Source organism: Orycteropus afer, unplaced genomic scaffold, assembly GCF_000298275.1.
Source record: "Orycteropus afer afer isolate SDZICR_OR568_19922 unplaced genomic scaffold, OryAfe1.0 scaffold00290, whole genome shotgun sequence".
Lineage (NCBI taxonomy): Eukaryota > Metazoa > Chordata > Mammalia > Tubulidentata > Orycteropodidae > Orycteropus > Orycteropus afer.
Window position 1 is genome coordinate 2,845,327 of NW_006921877.1, and position 16,722 is coordinate 2,862,048.

A 16,722-nucleotide genomic window follows, 5' to 3' on the forward strand; every position below is an offset into this window, starting at 1 on the left:
AAAAAAAAAAAAAAATGATAGTTGGGTACCATTTATTTAATTGTGCCTCTTTACCATGTCATAGCTTGAATACTTTTCTTCAGTGATCCTTTATATTGGGGATATGAATAGAGCAAGGCCAAATGGGAAGGAACAATTTTATAGACGAGAGACCTTTAAACTGTGAGATCAACCTCCTTTGAGTAAACATTTTATAATCATAATAATAAATAATAATGCCAACCTGTTTTTACTTTGAGTTATAAAGCACAGCCAAGAGCTAATAATTTTTGAAAATTATTTAAAATGTTAGAGAAAATTGTCTTGTTCGAGGATGTAGAGCCAGGTAATATAGTAGAAGAAACACTTAATTAGGCAAAAGAATATGACAAGAAGAAGTATAGTCTGTTTTTACAAGAGAGTTGACTTAAGAGTTGATGTTGTTGGGTAATTAACTAAAAATATTAAACCAGTTATTAGGCCTGTTAGTATTTTTACATGGATCCAGGTAATTTTTGGCAAATTTTCTTTATGCCTTATTTTACTTATATATTATTATTATTATTTTGGTATTTATCTAAGAGCAACAAGAGGTGTTAGTAATGGTACATACTAACTTCATAATGTATTAAAGTTAGTTATCAAAATAATAATTGGGATAAAACAATCGTAGGGAAAAATAAAATGATAAAGCAAGGGATAATATTAAAATGGTACAATCAATAAGGCAATTATAAAAAGAATGGCTATTAGTACATAAAGGAACTCTGGTGGCATAGTGCCTAAGGCATTTGACTGCTAACTATTTTAATAGCAAGGAACTTAATTCTTTGCTATTTGGACATTATTTACTGTTGACTGCTTTCACTTACAACAAAAAAGTTATATTTTTTTTATATAAACTGCCTAAAAGGCAAAAAGTTTTGTATCACTAAGTTTATGCATAAATAGACTATCAAGCACAGCCCACCAGCCACTCCTTGGAAGGAAGATTGGGCGATCTACTTCCATAGAGAGTCTGCCTCAGAAACCCAAGGAGGGGTCGCTATGAGTCGAGATCAACTCAATGGCAGTGAGTTTGTTTGTTGTTGTTGTTTTAGTACATAGTAAATTGCTAACAATATTGATGTTTGCATGGGAACATTCAGAACAACAACAACAACAAAAAAAAAAAAACCACCAAACCCACTGCTATCGAGTCAATTCCAACTCATAGGAGTCCGCATTGGGTTTCCAAGGAGGTGAATCTTTAGGGAAGTAAATTGCCCCATCCTCTTTCTGTAGAGCCACTGGTGGGTCTGAACCACTAACCTGCTGGTTAGCAGTCAGCTGACTTAGGCACTGTACTACCGGAGCACCTTTGGAACAAGTAATAGTAAAGCTTATTTAAGTAAAGTCCAGCTCAGTTAGGAGCCATACAGGCCCAGTCCAGAAGTCTTGGGAAAAGCTGTCCGCTCCAGATGTCATCTGCTTCTGATTTCCAGGTTGTTGGAATTTGAGTTGAGTTTTTTGTGGGTTGGACAGACCAAGTGGGGGGCTACAGATTTGTTTATTTGTTTTAGGAGTCTTTCAATTTATGTCTTTTTTCAGTATACAATCTTCTGGGCAGATTTTGGGATTTTGATTTTTGGTCATTAAAGCCTTTGATAACCTGTGAAAAATGCTCTTTTAAAGTGAAATTAAGTATAGCAGATACAGTATTTTAGAATAAGAGAAACAATTAGAAGGATTTTAAAACAAAGTATAATATCAGTTAAGAAAAGAAGGGATTGTTAAGATTTAACATTAACAATTAGTTTCAATAATGGCATAGGGGCCTCTTTGTGTAATAGTAAGGATATCAAGGCCTGTTTGATTTTGAAGAAATATATTTTTTTTCTTCTTTTATCATTGTGACTTTAGTATTTATTCTTTGGAGTCCACAGGCAGAATCATTTAAATTATTCTGAATATATTATGTCCAGACTTTGACATAATCCATAGGATATCCTGTAATTAACATATATTATTTATTGGAATGATGGATTTTTGTATTTAAAAAAAGGAAAGGAAAAAGGTTTCTTAGATTTAAAAATGAAACACTGAATATTAAAAATATTTTTATATTAACCTTAAAGTAATCCTTTTGTTTGTTCAATCTTAGTAGTTTATTTTAGTTCCATGTAACTTTGGATCAGCAGCAGTTTGAAAACTTTATTAATTTTTCATGAAAGTTTTAGAAATTGGTTTAATCCATGGTATCCACATTTGAAATTTTATAATCCTTTTTATTAGTCTGATAGAATCCATTTTTGCTGATACATTTTAGTTCATTGTTTTCAGTGAATGGTAAAGGAGAATTTTTCTGAACATCACAAAGTTAAAAATGACCATGGTTAACTTATAACAATAATTTTTTTTAAATCAGACCTGATTGAGATCTTAAAAGTACTACAAAACTAAAGTCAATAAAAACTTTAAATATTTCTAAATATAATGACTTATTTTTTTAAGCTTTAAATGTATAGATAATTTAAAAATATAATGTTAAACATTTGGATATAACAAGATATATAATAATATCTTGTATTACTAAACATTGGAATAGTAATAAAAACTCAAGGAGAAACAATATGTATTCTTCTGTTTAAATTATTAATTTTGATTATATTAGATTTGAGGGGATGGGAAGTTGCAATTAAGTTAGTAATTGACATAATATTATGTGTTGGTTGTCCAATACTGGACAAACATTACTGACATAAGAATTTAACTTAAAGAAAATTTGACATTTTTCTTGACTTGAGACCATGTCCTATATAATTTTTAATATAGTAAATAAACCTTTTTGTATTTTTTTAATAAAACAAAAACAGTTCTTTTATGGCTTTTTATGAAGTTTTAAAGTTTATAAGCACTCATTACAAGTCAGAAACAATAGGTGAGTTATTAAAGATTTTAAAGGTAAACTTTAGCTTTTTCTAAAGTCTTGTGACTTGGTTTCTTAGTCAAGGACATGAAAGTATAAACTTAGCGATACAGAACTTTTTGCCTTTTAGGCAGTTTATATCAAAAAAATATAACTTTTTTGTTGTAAGTGAAAGCAGTCAACAGTAAACCAAGAAAATAAGACTATAAAAATTGAGTAAACTTTATGGGTTTTTTTCCCAAACATATTCTATAGATCTTTTTAATTTACTAATTTATTTTGTTGAAGCATTACTTTTCAAAATAGACTGCACAAAGAATAAAATTAACTTTTGAATCTAATATTTAAAGAGAATTTTGTTATTTTAATAGCAAGAAACTTGATTCTTTGCTGTTTGGACATTTAAAGCTCTTAGTAATTTTATAAATTAGCAAACTTTAACCAGACAGGTAAAAACCATAATTATATCAAGTGCATTTTCTGTTAATAACCATTTAAAAAATTATTTTTATTACATATTCTGTGTAGTATAATCATTGGAGTGACTGAAAAAATGAGCATACTTATTACTAGATTTAAAAATGTGTGTGTGTGTGTGTGTATTCTTTTCCTGTGGCATAAAAATAAGTCTGTAATTCTAATTAAAATTAGTATTTATTAACTCAATTCTTAGACCAGTAGGTTATATAAAATTTTTAGAAATTAAACTTATATATTATAAAACATAATTATTATTAAAGTAAGGTTTGTTTAAGTAATCTATATTTTTTATTCAAACCATTATTATTTTATTTTTGGGGTAAGCAGTTTAGTTGTCTTTTTTCTTATTAATAAAAATTAGGGTTTTTTAAATGAAACATATTTAATATAGCTACTGTAAGTTATTTACAAAGGTTTTGCTTGTAAGATTGAAATAAACTCATCTTGGTCAGAACAAATTTATTTTCATTAATTCCTAGGAATGTTAAGACTTTTTGATTTATATAAGTGCTTATTTATCATTACACTAATCTGAGTAAGTGCTTTGAAAAGATATTATAATCTAAGTTAGTAATACCATCCAGATGTAATAAATTATTACATTATTATAACTGTTTTTGCATGTTTTATGAGATTTTTAAAAAGCAGTTTAGAATAATTTGTCATTTTTTAAGGCCTTGTTATGTCATTTAAAAGTAGTCATCTGGAAAAAAATTTTTCAGTGTACTTTTTAAATAGATTGATTTGTATAAAATTTTTTCTGTGCAGCTGCTGAAAACTTATCTTACAAGAAGCCATCTTTTTTATCTTAAAAGACTATCTTATGACAAGAAAACTCAGCAAATGTTAGTTATGGCTTATTAAAACAATATGGAAACTCAGACATGTAACAAAACAAAAACCAACATAAATTTATCAGCTTTATACAATACCACATAAAATAAGTAACCCAGTTTCTTAAGTGTATACAGTAATTCTTTGCAGAAAATTACATCTTAGATTATTAATTTGCCATATTCTTAAATGGAAGGATTTTATTCAGATCCTTTGACCAAAAGTGAGCATTAAACAAAAAAATTCTTAAAGAGAATAATGGAAATAGGGACTCACTTTTTTTAAAATGATCACTGGAATCCTAAATTACTTTTAAACAGGAACTTCAAACCAGCATCTGGGTAGGAAGAAATCTAGGCTTTCTTATCAAGGATTTGAGCTCTTAGGTTGAACCTTTTGGTTTTATTCTTTTTAAACTTAATTCATACTGCCAGCTACAGACCTAGTCTCTTATTTTAGATTTTAAACATACTATTTTTTTAAATTGAAAAGTACTTTGAAATAGCTACTGATTTTTCAGACTGTCTTTAGTAATACATTATCAGCTTAAAAAAAAGAATAAGTAGCTAAGACTATATAATGCTTGCTTATAATTTGTGTGGGAGTTTTTAAGAGGTACTTTTCAGATTTTGGATTATTTCTTACCTGTTTCCTTGTTAGACCAAATATGTGCACTAATCAGTTCAGAGAACTACCTTTGGTTATAATCTTGGGATATAAATCAAAAAAGACTTGAGATTCTGAGGTCTATAAGTCTCAAATTTTAAACCTGAGCTTGCAAGAAGATAACTTCAACCTGCACTTGAGAGCAGAAAACCTTGACAATTTTCTCTAATGGCATTCCAGTAGCTCAAAGCTCAAAAACAGCCAAATGGAATACTGATTTCAGTTTTCTCAAAGTCACAATGATATCTACTGGGGGAACGCTGAGGGGGTTCAAAGGTGTTTTGCTTTTTCGGGAGTGTGCCTGAGCACACGAGTATCTGCATGCTTCCAGTAGTCAGCCTAGTGCTGTAGCCCATCTCCTGACCAGATTAATCTCACACAGGCATCTTTCACAGTTGTTTCTGCTGACAGATGCCCTAACAGCATTTAAGTACCCAGCCTGTGCCCAAACATTTTGTAGCTTATGGTGACCCTGAGCCCTTTGAAAGAATTATCCTACCTGACAAAACCCAAGATTTAAGAAGTAGAATTACCTCTGACAGAAACCAAAACAGGAAGAAAAGGGAAAACAAATCCAAACCAAATAAAAATGAAAGTAAATTAACAATAATGGGGAGGGGGGGGGAAACCATTGATAAAACTCAGTTGAACTTCAGACACAACAAGGTGGAGTATCTAAGAAATGAGAGGTCTCACCCAGCTAGCCCCCAAAGGTCCATAGAAAAATGAATGTCCAAACAATTCAGCTGGGTCCAAAGCCCAATTTCTTAAGTCTCCAGGAACGGCTAGAGGGAGCTGCTAGCAGAAGCTGTCCTTTGAACCCTGCTTCTGACACCAAAATTGTTATAATAAAAACTACAAGCCTATTTAATGTAAAAACAGTGTTTATTATGGCAAAGAGGTTTGCAAAATGGGGAAACAGAGCCAACAGCTTTTGACAGTGTTCCCAGGAGATACAATGGTTTATAAAAACTGCAACTGGGGGGTAGAGGTATACACTTGGGTATATTTGATTGGATAATATTTACAGAGTTGCAGGTGCTAGGCTTTTGGTTGACCACCTCTGCAGGGGCTGGTCTTCTTTGTCAGGATGGCTCTACGTGACAGGATTTTGGCTGGCTATAAGTTTACTAAAACAATTTAAAAATACAGACACACAGTTCTGTTTCAAAGTAATTATTGGATCACTTATTTCTAACAAGCTTAAGGTAGTTGTAGTGCTATATTATAGCCTTTATTCAAAAATACTTCCACCCAATTGTTTTAATTTCTTTTTGAAATGAGTCCATTTTTTTCTTCATGTAATTATGTAGGATGATTTTGACACTGAAAGTAAAATGGAAGAGCAAAAAAAAAACTGTGGATCTTCTGAACTTGGAGGTAAGAAAAGCTAATGGAAAGGTAGGTTAATTCACTTCCAATTCAATTTTATACCATCTTAATTTTTTTTTTCTTTTCTTTCTTTATTTTTTTACAGAACAAAACTTAGTTTGTGAGGAAGATGTAATTATGAGTTCTAAAGAAATTCCAGATCTTTCAGTTTCTTATTCTCAGGTATAAACATCTTAGAGTTCTATTTTACTTTTTTTCATATATATTTTTTATTGTGGTAAAATATACATAACATAAAATCTGCCATTTTAGCCATTGTTAAGCATGCAATTCAGTGGCATTCATTACATTCACACTGTTGTGCAACCATCACTAACTGTCTCTAAAAGTTTTTCACCACCCCAAACAGAAACTCTGTACCCATTAAGCAATAACTCCTCATTCCTTCCTTCCACAACCTGACAAGCTATAATCTATTTCCTGTCTTTATAAATTAGCAGTCTAGATAATTCATATAAATGGAATCATACTATATTTAGCCTTTTGTGTCTGACTTTACAGCATAATGTTTTGAAGGGTCATCTATGTTGTGTTATAACATGTAATCAGAACTTCATTTTCCTTTTTAAAGCTGAATAATATTCCATTCTATGTATATACCACATTTTGTTTATCTGTTCATCTACTGATGGACATTTGGGTTGTTTTCACCTTTCAGTTATTGGGAATAATAATACTGCAGTGAGCTTTGGTGTACCAGTATTTGTTTGAGTCCCTGCTTTCATTCTTTTGGCTATGTACCTGGTATTGGAATTGCTGGGTCATATGGTAATTCTTTGTTTGATTTTATGAGGAATTGACAACCTGTTTCCCATAGCAGTCTGTTTTACCTTTAACTTGTTGGTTTTATGTTTTTTTGGTTTTGTTTTGTTTTTTGAAAGATTGTTGCTTATATGCATGCTTAGTTATTTCTCTGAGTTTCTTATTCTAGGTCATTCAGAAGAAAGCAATGTATTTAGGATACATTTTACTAACAAAATGTGGCAATTATGTTGAAAAGTTTTGGACATATTACTGGTGGATTTGCTTAGTATTAAACTTAAACACTGTTCATGTTGTTGTTGTTATGTGCCGTCAAGTTGGACCTGACTCATAGCAACCCGTCCTTGGGTTTTCAAGGCGGTTATCACTATGGAAGTAGATTGCCCAACCTTCCTTCTGAGGAGTGGCTGATAGGTTTGAATCGCCGCCACGCTTCTGGTTAGCAGTCAAGTGCCTTAGGCACTATGCCACCAGAGCTCCTAACGCTGTTCATAGAATCCCAGAATTTCAGAGATGGATAGAATCTTCTTCTTGTTAGTAGGTGTTGTCTAGTGGGCTCCAAATCATAATGACTCTATGTACAACAGAATACTGCTTGGTCGTGCACCATCCTCACAATCTTTGTTATATTGAGCCCATCGTTGCAGCTACTGTGTCAATCCATCTTGTTGAGGGTCTTCCCATTTTTCATTGAACGTCCACTTTACCAAGCATGATATCCTTTCTCCAGGGAATGGTCCCTTCTAACAATATGACCAAAGTAGGTGAGATGAAGTCTGGCCATTCTTCCTTCCAAGGAGCTTACCAGCTGTGCTTCCTCCAGGACTGATTTGGTTATCCTTCCAGCAGTCCATGGTATTTTCAGTATTCTTTACCAACACCACAACACAAAAGTATCAACTCTTCTTAGGTCTTCCTTATTCATTGTCCAGCTTTCATGCTTATGAGGCTATTGAAAATACCATGGTTTGAGTTAAGCACACCTTAGTCTTCAGAGTTACATCTTTGCTCTTCAACATTTTAAAGAGGTCTTTTGCAGCAGATTTGCCCAGTGCAATATAATGTCTGATTTCCTAACTGCTGCTTCCATGGATGTTAACTATAGATCCAAGTAATATGAAATCTTTGACAACTTCAGTCTTTTCTCCATTTGTTGTAATGCTGCTCATTGGTCCAGTTGTGAGGATTTTCATTTTCTTTACATGAGATCTAATCCATATGTTGAGGTGTAATACATACTGCACACCATAGTCTTTAAGCTTCATCAGTAAGCACTTCAAGTCATCTTCACTTTCAACAAACAAGGTTTTGTCATCTGCATATCACAGGCTGTTAATGAGTCATCTTCCTCCAGTCCTGATGCCACATCCTTCTTCATATAGAAGCTTCTCAGATTATTTGCTCAGCATAGATTGAACAAGTATGGTGAAAGGATACAACCCTAATTTTAAACCAATATGCTGCTACAACCATTTTTGAATTATCTTCAGCAAGATTTTACTTGCGTGTGATATTAATGATATTGTTCAATAATATCCACATTCTGTGGGATCACCTTTCTTTGCAATGGGTACAAATATGGATCTCTTCCAGTCAGTTGGCCAGGTAGCTGCCTTCCAAATGTCTTGGCATAGACGAGTAAGTGCCTCCAGTGCAGCATCCATTTGTTGAAACATCTCAATGGGTATTCTGTCAATACCTGAAGCCTTGTTTTTCACCAATTCCTTCAGTGCAACTTTGACTTCTTCCTTCGTATTATCGGTTTTTGATCATATGTCACCTCCTGAAATGGATGAATATCAACCAATTATTTTTGGTACAGTGAATCTGTGTATTCCTTCCATCTTTTTTTGATGTATCCTGCATCATTCAATATTTTGCCCATAGAAACTTTCAATATTGCAACTCAAAGCTTGAATTTTTTCTTCAGTTCTTTCAGCTTGAGAAAGACTGAGCGTGTTCTTCCCTTTTAGTTCTCTAACTCCAGGTCTTGGCACATTTCATTATAATAACTGACTTTATCTTCTTGAGGTGCTCTTTGAAATCTGTTCAGCTCTTTTATCTTGTCATTTCTTCCATTTGCTTTACCTACTCTCCATTCAAGGACAAGTTTCAGAGTCTCTTCTGACATCCATTTTGGTCTTTTCTTCCTTTCCTGTCTTTTTAATAACCAAAAGGCATTAAAGCTTGCTTCATGGATGATGTTCTTGATGTCACCCCACAGTTCCTCTGGTTTTTGGTCACTAGTGCTCAGTGCTCTGGTAGCATAGTGGTTAAGACACTTGCCTGCTAACCAGACGGCTGGCGGTTCAAACCCACCAGCCACTCCCCGGAAGGAAGGTTGGGCAATCCTACTTCCGTAGTGATACTGCCTCGGAAACCCAAGGAGGGGTCGCTATGAGTCGGGGCCGACTCGACGGCACATAACAAACAACAAGTGCTCAGTGCATCAAATCTATTCTTCAGATAGTCTCTAAATTCAGATGAATCAAGGTCATATTTTGGCTCTTGTGGACTTCTTTTGTCTTCTGCTTCAACTTGAAGTTGTATATGAGCAGTTGATGGTCTGTTCCATACTTAGTTCTTGGCCTTGTTTTGGCTGAAGATACTGAGGTTCTCCATCACCTCTTTCCACGGATGTAGTGGATCTGATTCCTGTGTATTCTATCTGGTGTGGTCCACATGTATAGCCACCGTTTATGTTGTTGAAGAAAGATACTTGCAATGAATAAGTCATTGGTTTTGCAAAATTCTATCATGCAATCTCTGGCATCATTTCTATCACCAAGACCATATTTCCCAATTACCAGTGATTCTTCCTTGTTTCCAACTTTTGTGTTCCAGTCACCAGTAATAATCAATACATCTTGATTGCACATTTGGTCAATTTCAAACTGCAGAAGTTGGTAAAAATCTTCAATTTCCTCATCTTTTGCCTTACTGGTTGGTGTGTAAATGTGAATAATAGTAATATTAACTGTATTAACTGATCTTCCTTGTAGGCATATGGATATTATCATATCACTGACAGCACTGTTCTTCAGGATAGATCTTGCAACATTCTTTGTGATGATGAATGCCATGTCATTCCTCTTCAATTTGTCATTCCTGGCATAGTAGATCATGTAATTGTCTGATTCAAAATGGCCAAACCAGTCCATTTCAGCTCACTAATGCCTAGGATATTGATCTTTATGCATTCCATTTCATTTTTGACAACTTCCAATTTTCCTAGATTCATACTTCACACATTCCACATTCTGATTATTAATTAATGTTTGCAGCTGTTTCTTCCCATTTTGAGTCATGCCCTATCAGCAAAAGGACATCCTGAAAGCTTTACTCTATCCACATCAAGATTGACTCTACTTTGAGGTGACAGCCCTTCCCCAGTCATATTTTAAGTGCCTTCTGACCTGAGGGGCTCAACTTCCAGCACTATATCATACAGTGTTTCAGGGCTATTCATAAAGTTTTCCAGTAATATATCAGATAGTGTTTCACTGCTATTCATAAAGTTTTCACTGTTTGAGAAGTGGATGGCCCCTTCCTTCTTCTGAGTCTGTCTTAGGCTGGAAGCTCTGCTGACATCTATCCACCAGAGGTGACCTTGCTGGTATTTGAAATACCAGTGGCATAGTCTCCAGCCTTACAGCAACATACAAGCCACCATAGTATGACAAATTGACAGACGAGTGGCAGAGATAGAATCTTAGGAATTATTTATTCCTCACTTTGTATTTACAAATGGAATATATAATACATTCTTTTGTTGTTGTTGCTTTGGACCAGAGTTTAACATTAGTTTCCATTATACAATGAAATCTTGCAGTAATAGAATTAAATAAAATTAATTTTGGAAAAAATGGGATTGATGATTGTCCAACTTCCTCTGCTAAGCCTCTTTCTTAAAATGGCAGTAGACTAAAGTTCTTATCTTCTGGAAAGGTAGTGCCTGGTGATCATTTGGGACTCTCTCAGTTTAGTGAATGGTACAATGAATGGTTCAGTGAACTGTGTATAGTGTCAGTGTTACTATCTTTACTTTGGGGCTTTTTATGTTACATGACTTTTTTGTTCTTTTTTTTTTTTTTCCTCAGTTTTATTTATTTTGTTACTGTTGTAGATGAGAATATATACAACACAATATACACCAAGTCTATAATTTCTATATGTACAATTCATTAACATTGATTATATTCTTCGAGTTGTGTAACCATTCTCACCCTCGTTTTTGAGTTGTTTCTCCCTCATGAACCTAAACTCCCTGCCCCCTAAGTTCCTTTCTAACCTTTCCAGCTGTTGTTGTTGTTAAGTGCCATTGAGTCATCTCCAACTCTCAGCATCATTATGTACAACAGAACAAAACACTCCTGGTTCTGTGCCAGCTTCCCAATCTCTACTATACCTGAGCCCCTCACTGCAGCCACCGTATCAATTCATCTTGTTGAGGGCCTTCCCCTCTTTCATTGACTCTCTACTTTACCAAGCATGACATCCTTCTCCAGAGAATGGCCCCTTCTGACAACATGACCAAAGTAGGTGAGATGAAGTCTGGCCATTCTGGCCTCCAAGGCGCATTCTGGCTGTAGTTCTTACATGACAGATTTGTTAGTTCTTTTAGCAGTCCACAGTACTTTCAGCATTCTTTGCCGACACCATATCTCAAAAGCATCAACTCTACTTTGGTCTTCCTTATTCATTGTCCAGCTCTCACATGCATATAAGGCGATTGAAAAGACCATGGCTTGGGTTAGGTGCATCGTAGTCTTCAAGGAGATATCTTTGCTCTTCAGCATTTGAAAGAGGTCTTTTGCGACAGAGTTGCCCAATGAAATACGCCTTTTGATTTCTTGACTGTTGCTTCCATTGACATTGATTGTAGAACCAAGTAATATGAAGTCTTTGACAACTTCAATCTTTTCTCCATCTATTGTGATGCTGCTTATTGGTCCAGTTGTGAGGATTTTTGTTTTCTTTATATTGAAGTGTAATCCATACTGCAGACTGAAGTCTTTAACCTTCATCAGTAAATGCTCTAAGTCATCCTCACTGTCAGCAAGCAAAGTTGTGTCATCTGCATATCTCAGGTTGCTAAGGAGCCTTCCTCTAATCCTGATGCCACATTCTTCTTCATATAGTCCAGCTTCTCGGAGTATTTGCCCAGCACACAGGTTGAATAAGTATGTTGAAAGGATACAACCCGGATGCACTTCCTTCATGATTTTAAACCATGCAGTATCCCCTTGTTCTGTTTGAACAACAGCCTCCTGATCTATGTACAGGTTCTTCGTGAGAACCCTCAATTAAGTGTTCTGGAATTCCCATTCTTCTCGATGTTATCCATAGTTTGTTATGATCCACACAATCGAATGCCTTTGCATAGTCAACAAAATACAAGTACACATCTTTCCGGTATTCTTTGCTTTGAGCCAAGATCCATCTGACATCAGCTATGATATCCCTTGCTCCACATCCCCTTCTGAATCCAGCCTGCATTTCTGGACGTTCTCTGTCAATATACTACTACAACCGTTTTTGAATTATCTTCAGTAAGATTTTACTTACGTGTGATATCAAGGATACTGTTCAATAGTTTTCACATTCTGTGGGATCACCTTTCTTTGGAACTGGTACAAATATAGGTCTCTTCCAGTCAGTTGGCCAGGTAGGTATCTTCCAAATCACTTGCCATGGCCGAGTGAGTGCCTCCAGCACAACATCCATTTGTTGAAACATCTCAGTGGATATTCTGTCAGTTCCCAGAGCCTTGTTTTTCACCAGTTCCTTCAGTGCAGCTTCAACTTCTTCCTTGAGTACCATTGGTTCTTGATCATATGCCACCTCCTGAAATGGATGACCATCTACCAATTCTTTTTGGTAAAATGACTCTGTGTATTCCATCCATCTTCTTTTGATGTTTCCTGCATCATTCAACATATTGCCCATGGAATCTTTCAGTATTACAATTCGAGGCTTAAATTTTTTCCTCAGTTCTTTCAGCTTGAAAAATGCCGAGTGTGTTCTTTCCTTTTGGTTTTCTAACTCCAGGTCTTTGCACATTTCATTATAATAATTGACTTGTCTTCTCGAGCTGCTTTTTGATATCTTCTGTTCAGCTCTTTTATCTTGTCAATTCTTCCATCTGCTTTAGCTACTCTCCACTCAAGGACAAGTTTCAGAGTCTCTTCTGACATCCATTTTGGTCTTTTCCTCCTTTTTTGTCTTCTTAATGACCTTTTGCTTTCTTGATGTCATCCCACAATCCCTCTGGTTTTCGGTCATTGGTGTTCAGCGCATCAAATCTGTTCTTTAGATGATCTCTACATTCAGGAGGGATATAATCAAGGTCATATTTTGGCCCATGTGGACTTGTTTTAATTGTCTTCAGCTTCAACTTGAACGTGAATATGAACAGTTGATGGTCTGTTCCACAGTCAGCTCCTGTCTTGTTTTGGCTAAAGATATTGAGCTTCTTCATTGTCTTTTGGCACAGATGTAGTCGATCTGATTCCTGTCTGGCAAAGTCCACATGGATAGCCGCCATTTATGTTGTTGAAGAAATTCTATCATGCGATCTCGTGTTATTTCTATTCCCAAGGCCATATTTTCCAACTACTGACAATTCTTCTTTGTTTCCAAATTTTGCATTCCAGTCACCAGTGATAATTAACACATGTTGATTGCATGTTTGGTCAATTTCAAACTGCAGAAATTGGTAAAAAAAAAGTCTTCAATTTCCTCATCTTTGGCTTTGATGATTGGTGTGTAAGTTTGAATTATAGTAGTATTAACTGGTATTCTTGTAGGCATATGGATATTATCCTATCACTGACAGCATTGTACTTCAGGATAGATCTTGAAACGTGCTTTGTGATGATTGCCATGCCATTCTTCTTCAATTTGTCATTCCTGGCATAGTAGATCATATAACTGTCTGATTCAAAATGCCCAAAGCAGTCTGTTTCAGCTCACTAATACCTAGGATAACGATCTTTACATGTTCCATTTCATTTTTGACAACTTCCAATTTTCCTAGATTCAAACTTCATACATTCCATGTTCCAGTTATTCATGGATGTTTACAGCTGTTTCTTCTCATCTTGAGACATGCCACATCAGCAAATGGGGGTCCCAAAAGCTTTACTCTCTCCACATCATTAAGGTCGGCTCTGTTCTGAAGAGGCAGCTCTTCTCCACTTGTATTTTTAGTACCTTCTGACCAGAGGGGCTCATTTTCCGGCACTATATCAGACAGTATTTCAGGGCTATTCATTAAGTTTTCCAGTAATATATTAGAGAGTGTTTCACTGGTATTTATAAGTAAGAGATCAGAGAGTGTTTTCACTGGCCAATTCTTTGAGAAGTGGCTGGCCTCTTCCTTTTTCAAAGTCTATCTTAGTCTGGAAGCTCCACTGAAACCTGTCCACCATGGGTAACCCTGCTGGCATTTGAAACTGGTGCCATAGTCTCCAGCCTCACAGCAACACTCAAGCCACCACAGTACCACAAACTGACAGACAAGTTTGTCTCCCCTAGCTGTTCTAAACTGCTCTGTTCCATTTCCTGGTCTCCCCCACCCTGCTCAGTTACCCAGCCTGCTCCTGGGGGCAAACACCCACCTTCTGCTGGTCCCAGGCTGGCTTACTGCTGCCTTTGCCCAAGTCAGCTTCACACACGCAAACACCTGCATTCCACTGGTCCCAGAGCTAGCTTACTCAATTTCATCCCATATAAACGATTCTTAAAAAAGAGCAAAATGTTCAAGGCAAACCTTTTTTTTTTTTTTAACTAGTTAAGCTTAACTTTTGTTTAATTTTAAGATTACTACAGGGGATATTTTTGGTTTGAAGTTTAAAGACTATCTCAGGACACAGTTTCAGAGGTTCATCCACCCTCCATGGCTCCAGAAAGCCTAGAGTCCGTGAGAATGTGAAATTCTATTCTGCATTTCCCCTTTTGATCAGGATTCTTCTATGGAACCTTTGATCAAAAAGTCTAGTAATGGTAGCTGGGAACTATCCAGTTCTGGTCTCATGGCAAAAGGAGGCAGTTGTTCATGAAGGTCATTAACACACATTCCATATCCTCCTCCTCTTCCTGACTCTCCTTCTTCCTCTTTTGCTACAGGTGAATAGAGACCAATTATTGTGCCTTGGATTTTTTTTAGGTTGAACAGCTAGTCAATAAAACCTCAGAACTTGATGTGTCTGAAAGCAAAACAAGAAGTGGAAAAATCTTTCAGAATAAGATGGTAAGTATTTCCTTAGGTTTGTTCTCTATTCTAACCTTGTAAGTTCCCCCACATATGAGTTTATTTTGCTTTCTAATATTTCACTTATTGAACCAATATTTATTAAGCATGTATTATATGTCAGGAACTCTACTAGGTGCTAGGAATATAAACTAATAATACATAGTTCGGGAGCTCTGGTAGCATAGTGGCTAAGGCACTTGATTGCTAACCAGAAGGCTGGCGGTTCAAACCCACCAGCCACTCCCTGGAAGGAAGATGGGGCAATCTACTTCCGTAGTGATACTGCCTTGGAAACCCAAGAAGGGGTCGCTATGAGTCGGGTCTGACTTGATGGCACATAACAACAACAACAATATATAGTTCTAGGTTTTAGCTGTTTAGTAACTGGGGATAAACAAGCAGTGATAAAGAGCTAGGACAGAAGTCTGAATAGACTACATGGAGGCACAAAGGAATTTTAGTGAAGTATAGTAAAGAGAGGAATGCTGGAAAGGCTTTGAAAAGTGACACTATTATCCATATTCCCAAGGAAATTTCCTAGGATATTAGCCAAGATGTCACCATGTTTTGTATCTTTTAAATTATAATCTTTTAAATAAGATATTATGAAAGTAATGTTTTGTATATGACTCATATAGATTGAATCTTACATTCTTAAACCAAAAAAAAAAATCACTATTTTCTTTTAGTGTCTGGTATGAATTAATATGTTATGTTAGATCTTTAAATTATTCTGAAAGGTTCAAGGGTGAAGAAGGAGCATTCTGTAAAATATATAAAATATTACATCCAAAATATTACTATCAGTGTTCTTCTGGAGCTAGATTGTAAGAGCCAGTTGTTAGCATTTCTTCCCAACTCCTCATTCAGTGACATCATGTTGGTAGCTTGGAATTTAACATGAAATCAGCAAGTGCTTCAGATTAGTCAGATCAAGTTTTTTTTTTTTTCTTCTCAGACAGCTAGTTGCTGAACATTTGCTAACGTATTATTGATTATAATGGCATTGTAAGGTGTGCCCTTTATTCTACATTCTCAATATGAAGTTAGAGCTGGCAAGAAGGCAGCATTCAAACTAGTATATAGATGAAAATAAGAAATAAAAGAATGTCAAGAGTTTCTACCTCTAGCAGCAAAATGCTCTCACTATCTAGCTTCTATTTAGGATAAATATCCTATACTAGATTTAGGGAGGAAGGCAGGCATTAAAAATATGTTATTAGAAGAACAAATATTGTATTACTTCATTATTGCAAAAAGGAAAGGAAAGGTTTATATATGGAAGGTGCAAAAACGGCAGGGAGGCCACATGTTCTGATCTCCTCTAATCTCACAAGAGGAAGACAAGATTACCAGCAGTAACCCAAGGCCTATTACTGCAAGGCCAGACATGCTGCCTCCCTCCAGCCCTTTCACCAACCGTCCCTCCCAAAGCTCCCACCAC

At 35.5% G+C, this 16,722-nt stretch overlaps 1 protein-coding gene across 1 annotated transcript in view; it reads left to right on the forward strand.

Annotated features, from left to right (window-relative positions):
- Positions 1–16,722, forward strand: part of HORMAD1 (HORMA domain containing 1) — a 72,419-nt gene that overhangs the window by 50,810 nt on the left and 4,887 nt on the right. Inside the window, exons 10-12 of the mRNA XM_007950933.1 lie at positions 6,181–6,247; positions 6,345–6,421; positions 15,192–15,275. Of these exons, the coding sequence (XP_007949124.1) occupies positions 6,181–6,247; positions 6,345–6,421; positions 15,192–15,275 (228 nt within the window). The remainder of the gene's footprint in view (positions 1–6,180; positions 6,248–6,344; positions 6,422–15,191; positions 15,276–16,722) is intronic.